Source organism: Urocitellus parryii, chromosome 13, assembly GCF_045843805.1.
Source record: "Urocitellus parryii isolate mUroPar1 chromosome 13, mUroPar1.hap1, whole genome shotgun sequence".
Classification (NCBI taxonomy): domain Eukaryota; kingdom Metazoa; phylum Chordata; class Mammalia; order Rodentia; family Sciuridae; genus Urocitellus; species Urocitellus parryii.
This window is the reverse complement of record NC_135543.1, coordinates 36,417,505-36,428,439: the sequence shown is the minus strand read 5'-3', so window position 1 is coordinate 36,428,439 and position 10,935 is coordinate 36,417,505. Positions and strand designations below refer to the sequence as shown.

The following is a 10,935-nucleotide window of genomic DNA, read 5'->3' as shown; positions in this document are numbered from 1 at the left end:
ATATTATAATATATATCATTATATATTACACATGTACATATTAATGTATATATATTACATTCAGGGATGTCTAGGTCATTATTTTGCCTTGTAGGATGATTAGCAACATATCTCAAGCTTCTACCCACTAGATGCCAATAGTGCCCATCTCTCCTGGCGTAACAGCTAAAAACATCTTCAGACATTGCTGAATGTCTCCTGGGGCATAGTTGCTCTTGTTTGAGAACCACTGCTCTACCCCATGTCCGGTGGATTACAAAGTTTCCTACTCTGGCTCTTTGTGATTTCTAGTGATTTTTCCCCTCTAATCTCTTTGTTCTTTCCCCAAACTCAATTGTGCTTTTAAGTACTCAACTGAATACTCAAGGAGGAATCCTCTGCAAAATTCATGTCTTCTTTCTGTGCACTTATCTCCTCTCTGGTACTCTGACCTGCAAAAGTCAGCTACAAAAGCCTCCTGGGACCCCTTGCTCCATTTTCTCCACTTAATTCCAAGCTAGATCTGATTTCCTGGTCCCTGTGCTGTGGCCTGGTATTAAACTGGGGCAATTTAAGTTTACATCACTGGTTTCTTTTCTTGTGGAGATTTCATGTTTCCCATTCTTTGCCTCTGTGTGATATATTTTGTCCAATACTCTACTTGGTCAGGCAGGTTAGATCTGGTCCCTGTACCCCATCTGACATGAAGGGTTGTTTTCTTCTTGGTACTGGGGGATTGAACCCAGGGGCAGTTAGCCACTGAGCCACATTCCAGTTTTTTTTTTTTTTTTTTTTTTTTTTTTTTTTTTTAGTGATACAGGGTCTCAGTAAATTGCTGAGACTAGCCTCAAACTGTCCGCATCCTACTTCAGTTTCCCCAGTCACTGGGATCACATGTATGCTCCACCATGTACCTCTGGCTTCGGAAGTGTTTTCAGTGACAAAAACAGTGTAACTATTTGTTAATTAGAAAAACCCAGAAGGTGATTTGATGTGAGGTTAAGGATTACTGGAATGTTGAGTTATGTGAAAGGACTTGGATCCAGTGAGAGGTTAGCCTTACACAGAAGCAGTTGGTCTAAAATTGAGAAGGAAGAAAGATACAAGATTAACTAGTCAACCTGTGATAATTGTAAGTGGTTTCCTGTTTTCTAATAAATACATTTTAGGTACATACGTATTGAGGAAAGGTAATGCAATTTAGACAGGTTGGCCAGGGAAGTTTGCACAAAGTAAACTTTAAGGAAACCAACCATGAGACTCTGGAGGAAGGCTATTCCAGGCATGGGGACAGCAATTACAAAGAACTTGATGTGGAAGCCATGTTTGATTAGCAAGGAGGATAATGTGGCTGGAGAGAATGAACATGGGGAAAAGGTAAGGCCAGAGAGTTATAGGGGGTGAGGGGGGCAGGCAGTCAGTGAAGACCTGGTTGGCCACTGGCAAACTGACTTCCTTTGAACGAGATGATAGACCACTAGAAGTTTTGGGCAAAGGAATATGACAGGATGCTGAGAACAGTTAACAAAACAAAATCACCATCTGGTTTTAAATTCTTAAAATGTTTCTTTACATATTTTATGAAGGTAATGTAATAGTTTAGAAATAAAAATCACCCAGTCATGTGTAGTTCTAGTAACACCCCACTAACATTTTGTTCTCTATACATTCATATGGATGTTCTTTAAAGACCTGTCCCCATTTCTAAGTATTAAACCAGTATTATTAAACCAAACGTATTAATTTATTGCGCAGGTCTTGAGCATCTACAAATCCACAGGTCTGATAACCTCAAAGAACCATGTTGTTGTTGGTGGTGGGGTGGATATCAAGTCATAGGGAGTGTTCTAAGAGCAGCATTAGAAAGTAGGTGCAACACAGACCCAACAGTGTCATACCCAAGTCTCACACGAATTAATCTGGAGGAAGGATGGGAAGAGAACTGTCAAAGTGTCTGTGTGAAACTGTTGATTCATGCATTTCAACATAGATGTGCAGTTACTGTTGAAAAGTAAAGTGTGTGTGTATGGCATGTGGTATAGGGAGAGCAGGATGACAAATGGCAGAGGTTGACAGAGGCCAAATAATGGAAGGCCATGCTGATTTTATTAATTCATATAATGTGTGAAGTATAAGCCTAGAATTTTAAATTACAAAGGTCTTCTACAAATCAATGAGAAAATACAAATAATCTATATGTTTATCAGGACAGAAACCAAATCCAATTATCTTAAACAAGAAAGGGACTTTATTGGCTCACAAAACTTTAAAGTCCGGAGGTAGGGCAGGCTTTAGGCACAGCTGGATCTAGGGCCTCCAGAAAAATGACATCAGAACTTAGTTCTCTTTCCATTTTAGTTGGCCTCCAAGTTTCTCCTCAGACAGGCTTTCTCCACATAGTACAAATTCAGGCTCGAGTGGTTCTTGGTTCCTGGGATCTCTGTGAAGCCTTCTTCCAGTAGTTTTAGCAGTTCTGTTGAGGGCTCTCCTTAGCCTGGCTTAAATTACACACGCATTTTTTAACAGCTGCTGCTAGGGAGCTGTGGGACTGAGGAGGCCAGGACACGTGCTCACCTAAGCCACAAGGGAATGGGTTCACCGCAATAAATAAGGGTTGTTATCAGAAGATGGGAAAAAAGATGAACAAATAAAAACAAATGCACACAACCCAATAGGAAAGCAGGTAAAAGAAACGAACAATCCATGGTATAACTATAGATGACTGATAACCACAAAAATAATTCCAACTTCACTATTTATCAGGGAAATGCAAAATAAAGGGCTTTCTTTTTTCTTTTTTGCCCAACATTTAAAGACTATCAAGTATAGGTAAGGCTATGTGGGGAAAGGAGCACTTTCCATACAGTTGGTGAAAATATATTAGTTTTCATGAAGACCTTTTGGAAGGCTAAGGTGGGTCTGTAAGACCGCAAACTTTTAAACCCAACCATCTACCTTACAGGACTCCAACCTAAGGAATTATTCACCATATCCACAAAGATCTGAATGTTTACTTTGGCAATGTAATAGCAGAAGAAAAAAGGGGAAAATAGTTAAATAATGATATTTTCATAGTTTTAATCCCATTTAACTGTAAAAGAAATTTAAAGACCTCAGTGTCATTTCTGAGATAAAAAAATGAATTTCAGATGTATGATCCTATGTAAAAATAGTGTTTATGAATGGTCACATGGAAATTTATAGAAAGGGGTATTAGAAGGATGTATACTGAACTATGGAAAGTAGAATTTGATTGGAAGCCCTGAAAAAAATAGTCTCTTTGCTCTTATACTTGTGTATCTTTTAAGTTTTGTGTAATGAGAAGGTAGTCATTTATACCTTCATAATTAAAAAAAAAATGGGCAAAAGCAATTCCCAATAGGAAAAAAATGCCCAGTAAACATATGAAAAGATGTTAAAGATGTTCCTCCTTGTTAATCAAAGAAAAGAAATAAACAAAACAAAACAAACAAAAACCACATTTGCCTATCAGGCAAAAAATTTTAAGGACACAGCATTGGTAGGAGTGTAGGCATACAGTCATTCTTACTACTGAATGGAGTTGTAAACTGGTATAATCTTTTTGATTTTTCAAAAATGTCAAATGTGCATTCCCTGATCCAATAAATACACTTCTAGCTATTTGTATTACGGAAATACCCACAAAGGTAACAAAATATATGTATGTACAGGATGTTAACTATGCCTGTTATTTATAAAAAACCTAATAATCCATCAACATGGGGTTGGTTAACTAAGAGTATATTCATGCAATGAAATAGTATTCAGCTATAAAGAATGTCTACATCAATGTAGAGGGAGGGGGGCAAGTCTTAGTGCAATATATGTAAAATGGGCATATGTATCAACCTCATATGGTTGCTGAGGGTTAAAGAGTTAATCCATGGTAAAGCACTTTAATAGGTGCCTACAGGCAGCAACCCAACCCCCAAGTGTTACCAAATAAAGTATTTTTGCTTAAATATGTATATACCTAAATCTGGAAGAACAACAAATCAAACCACCATCTCTTCTGAGGAAGGCTTTGAAAGGATATGTCCTTTTTAACTTTACATTTCTGTACTACAAAAAAATTTTTTAAAAACATCGATGAGCATCTTGTTTTCACATTTGTTAATCAAAAAACATCAAAATGTAAGATTTATCAACCAAGATTTAACAGCCTTATAGTGAAAATTATCTGTACTTGAGTCCACAGAACTAGATTTGAGTTTTAGTTTTAACTGGAAACATGTAAGTCATGTATCTCTGAATCTTGTTTTCCTAGTCTACAAATCTAGGTGCGATAGGTAATGTCTAATCCAATACTTAGCATGCAGATTATTTCAATACGTGTAACCTCCCCTTCATTTGACACAAATATAAGACACTGCTAAATGGTCAAGTATCGACTGCTATGAATGTAAAGAGCATAACCTCCAAGAAAACTATAAAACTTAACAGTAACTAGCAAATGCTCCCAGTACCTAAAGGCTACTGCAAGCCCCTAACACAATAGTTCATTGCTAACCAAACACTGTTCTGGTTAGGTCACTGCTTGGCAACCAATTTACTATGATTTTCTGTATGGGCATAAGTGAAATGTCTGAATGAAACCATAAATCACTAATGAGCTATTCTAAATCAATGTCTAGTTAACCCTAACCAAAGATGGTGAGCACACATCCCATCACATCCTCTCCCTGTGTACCACCATCTGTTTTTTTTTTCCTTATCTAGTTGCTTTCCCCACATGCCTTGCCTTAGAATTTGAACTATGCACAGGTATCAGCTGGCAAAACAAAAACATATTTGCCAAATATAATGCTACTTTTTCTGTGCTCTTACAACACCCAACATCTTTGGCATTTCTGACAAATCTACCAAAGGGAAGCTTTCTCAAATATAAGATCTTAGAAAGCACAAAATCCAACTTCTGAGACATCACTCCCTTCTTACCTACTCTGATACAAGAATCCTGTCATCCCAGCAGTCTTCCAAATATGCCACCTAAAATGTACTTGGAAAGAAGCAAGTTATAAATAAATAAATCAACTCAAGATCATTTTATCTCAGAGCAGAGGAGTTTATAGCTTTATTGGACATTGACTTGTTTCCTCTCAGTCACAAGGAAAAAAGACCCCAACAAAAGTCCCTACATTTTCTTGTATAACTTAAAATACATTATATCATTACTACATATTTATACTTCAATAAATCTTAATCTATAAAGCACATTTCTTATAATTGTTATCAGAAAATCTATAAACAAGCTCCATTCTGCCTCACTTCTCCACCGGCTGGCCTTGCATTTATTACTATGCTTTTCATCAGGCTCATGCAAATTATCTTCCCATTTTAAAATTTGATCCAAGCACCAAATACAACCCAAATCTCTGCAACTATGAAATATTTGGATTTGCATGGATCACTTTCCATACAATGATGCCCACTGTAAAAAGCCTTTTCTCATTCAATATTTTAACTTCCAGAATTTTCCACTAAGCAGTAGAAACACAGTACTTGGAATTCTCAGTCAAGGAGTATATAATCCTACTACTAACAATGTATTACTTTAATACATTTTTTAAAAATGTGTTAAGACTGAAAATTAAAAATAGTTCAATCAATCTGATAGTTAATAAACTAGTTGTTAATAGCCTAGTTGTTTATTTTTAAAGAACAGTCCATTTAACTTAACATGTAGGTACAACCTCAACACTACTAGAGATTGATTTTTTTTTTTTTAAGAGATTAATAAACCTCCAAACTGTGATAAGAATGTATCCTGGACTCACCTCTGAAGAATGCTGGAGAGCTGGCTAGCTCTTTGAACTGATTCCTCATCCCCCTCCAAATACAACACCCTGGTAAGAGAACTATGGCTCTGGGAATCTCAGAGGTGACATTCCTGGGAATGCTGACAGGGGGAAAGAGGGTAACTACATGAAACAGCTTTATATTAAATCCCCTATGATTTACAGTGGAAGAAACACCTACCAACTTAATGGTAGGATTACAGTACCTAGCACAGTGCCTTGTCGGTAGAAAATGTTTTAATAATAAATGCATGGCTGCTTTGGCCTGGTGTTCAACCCTTTTGTACCAAAGGAATAAAAATACCAAACCTGATACATGATGCCTGTTAGGTAATCATCTGTCTTTAATAAAGATGAAGGCAAAAGAATGATGAATTAGATCTTTTGAGTCTATTTTCTCAAAAGCCAAGTCAGACCATTAACTTGTGTTTACATTTGCCTTTCAATACTGCCATTTTTAGTGTTAAAATTTCTACCTTAACACTTCTACAATTATTGTTAAACTACTTTTAAATAATAAATGGGAAAATATTTTCATTAGTTAACAGGCCCCAATTAAGATACAATGAGCAGTTTGTCAGTTTCCTGTGGGAGATGTACTATACTTAAAATTCCTACATTTCAATGCAGAGATCAAAGTATTTGTATATCTTCCCAACCTAGACATTCCATTCACTTTTTTGAGATTTTATCACCATCACGTATCTGAGATCTTAAGGCTCCTTTTATTTTGATGCTTTCAGCCATTCTTTATCTTCTGTTTTCTCAAATGTATATTCTAATTAGGTAAAACAGAAAGATATATTTTAAAAAGATGGTTTTGAGACTTTATAGTTCCTATGTTACCCTTTAAAAGTAGAAAGGAATGTATCCTTACAAAGAACATTTCAATGATCAACATAGAAATAAGGTATTTGTCTAGGAAATAAAACTTAAAAGAAAGGGAAAAACAATCAGGTAGTTCATTATTTGGAAAAAATAGAGAATATAAACATCACATGGAGAAATTAGGCATTAACACCTGAATTAAGTTTAAAATTTCAGTTTTTAGGCAGGTATAACACCATTTTTTTCCAAGATAAAATAATAATGGTGAATGAAGACTTTTTTATATTTCCCAGTGGATTTTCTGACAGTCAATAGGGAAAAAAACTATTCTATATCACTTCATGTTTTTAACTGTGTCTTCATTTCTGAAGAAAAAGACCTGAGTGCTGATTTGTATGTGTGTGTTTGTGTGTGACTTCTTAAACTTTCACAACATTCAGAAGTTTTTCTGCATTGTGTCTTCTCTGATGCCTAAAAAGATTTGAGCTTTGACTATAGGATTTCCCACACTGAACACATTCATAAGGTTTCTCCCCAGTATGGATTCTCTGATGATTAATAAGCCCAGAATTCTGGCTAAAGGCTTTCCCGCATTCAAGACATTTGTAAGGTTTTTCTCCAGTATGGACTCTCTGATGTTGTACGAGGATGGAACTTCTGCTGAATGCCTTCCCACACTCAACACAGCCATAAGGTTTCTCCCCACTGTGGATTCTTTGATGGAGAATAAGAGCTGAGCCTTGACTGAAGTGTTTTCCACATTCATCACATATATGTTGTTTCTTCCGAGAGGGATTTCTCTTTCTTTCAAACCTGCCCTTTGGGAAACAGGTTTCTCCATATTTAAAAATCTGAGGAACACCTATATTGAGAGTACCAGGAACTTCATGAGATTCTACTGCTGAAGGAATTTCCTGTTTTGGAGCTAGTGCTCCATTTTCAGTCCGAACATCATCATCTGAAACAAAGAGAAAAATGCAAATATGAAATAAAGAGAAAATGCACAGCCTATCTGGGGAGAAAAGATGTTCGAAAGAAAAAAAAATTTAAATGAACTAAGAATAAATTGTTTCTGCACATCTATAAACAGCATTCTGATAATTAGTGTTAAGGATGCTCCCCCCCCCCAAAAAATGAGTAATTATAAAGCTAATGAAGTAACAGCATAACATGATGACATAAAAGTTCTATTTAAATTAAACACTAATCTAGAGAATAATAAATGGTAGATTCTAAGATAGTTTGGGAGATAGTCAAAATGAAATGTTTAGGTCTAGAAGACATTTTGTTAGGAAAAAAAATGGCCATTTGTTAGGAAAAAAAATGGCCATTAGGAAATCATAATGTTCTAGCACATGCGAGGTCCTGGGTTCGATCCTCAGCACCACATAAAAAATAAAGGTATTATATCCATCTACAACTAAAAAATAAATATTTTTAAAAAATTAAATCAAAACACAAAGGTGTAAATAATAAGTAGTCTGTCATAAAGTAGCTATTTCTGAAAATGAGCAAGGCAGATCATAGCCAAGATTAAATTAAAAGCAGACAACAGGTTCTGATAAAAAAAAAAAGGGTCTGAAGAAGGGTTGAGAGCATCCTACAATAACTGAAGACAAGGTACTTAAAAATTCAGTATACCTTTAACCAGTAAGAGGTTTCCTATAAAAGAAACCTGCCCTACTTGGTATCTGTCATGGTATTTAGAAAAACTGTCATTTCTAAGCCTCAGTGAGAGATGTCCAGTGAAAGCAAAGCCTAAATTACCAACAGGAAGTACCATCACCAGGGGCTGGGGATGTGGCTCAAGTGGTAGAGCGCTCGCCTGGTATGCGTGCCGCCCGGGTTCGATCCTCAGCACCACATACAAACAAAGATGTTGTATCCACCGAGAACTAATAAATAAATATTAAAAAATTCTCTCTCTCTCTAAAAAAAAAAAGAAGTACCATCACCAACCTATAGTCAGAAGTAACAGTAAGTCTTATGTAAGGATTCCCTAAAACTTCAAGTCTCAAAAAATTATGGTTGATATAGATAGGGTAAGTAGCATCACTCAAAAAAGTGGTCAACAGTATTATGATCAACAAAGAGATAATAAGTCAGGAGAAGAGACGGAGACTCTGACTCTTAAGGGTTTATAGAAGATTAATTAACTAAGGTTTGAAAACTTGAAGAACAGAGAAGTATGAAGATTAAGTGTGGATAATGGGGCACAGAAAAAAATCAATGTCCCAAATGTGGAGGAGACTAGAGTGTTGAAATGAGGCTATTAAAAAACAGGTAAAAAAATTATTCTAAATTTCACAACAAGGAGAACTTCTCTACTCAAGCAAATGACAAGTCCAAAGATCAAGGGCTATGGTTCTTAAAACATTCTTACACAGAAGAATGTCCCACAAAACATGTACAATTGCAGATTTTCAGCAAACTTGATTTGTCAGCACTGTCCCCTTGGCAAAGGAAACCTGCTCAGACTTCATTCTGTGGCATACCAGAATTATCACCAATTATATCAAGAAATGATCCCCAAAGGAATTTCAAACAAAATTTCATTTAAACTCGTAAATATAAAAGGAAATCCAGCCATTTTTAAAATACACTGGGTTGTATCAAAGTATTAAAAAGTAGATACATGGCATTCATTGTCAATATAGAGAGAACAAATGATCTAAGTGAATTATTACAATTGTGGAATTTTAACTTAATTTTCCTGCATTCAGAGATTAAAGCTAGAAAGTCTATTTTTGCATAAATACTTAGAAAAAGGAAAGAATTTACCCTAAAAATCATTTTTACAAAAAAAGTTTTTAAAAAAATGATTCTAGGTAGCACATTGAGGAAAAAAAGAAGTAGCTAAAAATTTAGAAAACTTCAGTGATATATAATAAACTAAAAGGTAAGAGGCATGAGATAAACTTATTATAATAGAATTAGACAGGAAACTAAGAGTAAATAGAAAACAGATTCAGATGACAAATAAGCAATACTAAGTATAAAATAGAAGGACCTGGTCTATAGGTGGGTGCTGGCTCAGAGTAAGACAAATGCTAGTGTGACATGGGAGGTCTTCAGAAAAGAGGGAAGAAAAGGCTGAGATGTCCCAGGGAGAGGGGTGGAAGATTTGAGATCAGCAATCAAACTTTTCTCAGAAAAGAACCCAAGATTTTTTTTTTTTTTTTTTTTTGGTAGTTCTGGGACTCAAAACCCAAGGCCTTGTGCTTGATAGGCAAGCACTCTATCACTAAGCTACATCCCTGGCCCCCCAAATCAAGGATTTTATAGTATGTCTGTCCAAGGAGTTGGGTTAAAAGTCCCCCCACAATAAGAACAAGAAAACAGTTCTGGAAAAAAGCCCACACAAAGTTTTGGTCCTTACCACAGTGCCTTAAGGAATGGAGTTCCCAGGATGCCCACTTGAGCTGGTTCTCCACAGCATCAAGCTCAGAACTTGGCAATCCCTGAGCATCTTCTTGAGATACTATCTCCTCTACTAGTACTTCTCTTTTCCGTCGACGGAGAGAAACCTGGAAAGATGATTTTGGTTTAGTTGAAAAACACAGCCAAGAAAAACCATACAAAATATCTACTGCAGAGGCCCAGATGGCCGAAAGACACAGAAAGAGAGTGGTAAGGAAATATGGAAGAAGGCATAGAAATAATTTTAATTCAATCAAGTGAAATTAACTCAGCAATTGACCAACTGCTATATCAGTGCTTCTGACCCCAGGAAAAGTGATGCAAGCAGGCTCACCGGCTGTCCAGGATCATCTAGTTCACTCTCCAAATCCTCCAGCACGGTCACTGCCTCTTCTCCATTCTCTGGATGATGCTCTCGAACCCAAGTCTGTAGCTCTTTGGGCAGGATAGCAACAAACTGCTCCAGCACCACTAGTTCCAAGATCTGTTCTTTTGTGTGCGTCTCTGGCCTGAGCCACAGACGGCAAAGTTCTCGGAGCTGGCTCACTGCTTCACGGGGCCCTGGTGAATCCTGGTATCCAAATTGCCTGAATCGCTGTCGGAAAACCTCTGGATCAGGGAGATGATTCCAGGTGATACTTGATCCCTCTTCACCATCAGGATCCTCTTCCAACTTCACTCTGAGAATTTTTTCCTCTTCATCTGGAGTTGGGATGATAAGTATTGAATCTTCTTCCACTGACTGTGCAGACATCCTGATTTGTAATACTTCAAGAAAAGACAATATAGGCAGGATAAAATCCTCAAAAAAATGTTCTGTTTTCTTCACAGGTACTCCTGAGGCACAAGAAAGAAAAACACATGTGACCAAATATACTAAGAATTTGGA

At 36.5% G+C, this 10,935-nt stretch overlaps 1 protein-coding gene across 1 annotated transcript in view; it reads right to left on the bottom strand.

The window, feature by feature from the left end:
* Positions 1–10,935, bottom strand: part of Znf24 (zinc finger protein 24) — a 56,208-nt gene that overhangs the window by 42,963 nt on the left and 2,310 nt on the right. Inside the window, exons 2-4 of the mRNA XM_026400001.2 lie at positions 10,381–10,883; positions 10,006–10,153; positions 2,172–7,584 (exon numbers count right to left, since the gene is read on the bottom strand). Coding sequence (XP_026255786.1) covers positions 7,046–7,584; positions 10,006–10,153; positions 10,381–10,800 — 1,107 coding nt within the window. The 5' untranslated portion in view covers positions 10,801–10,883 and the 3' untranslated portion in view covers positions 2,172–7,045. Of the gene's footprint in view, positions 7,585–10,005; positions 10,154–10,380; positions 10,884–10,935 lie in introns of the transcript that reaches the window.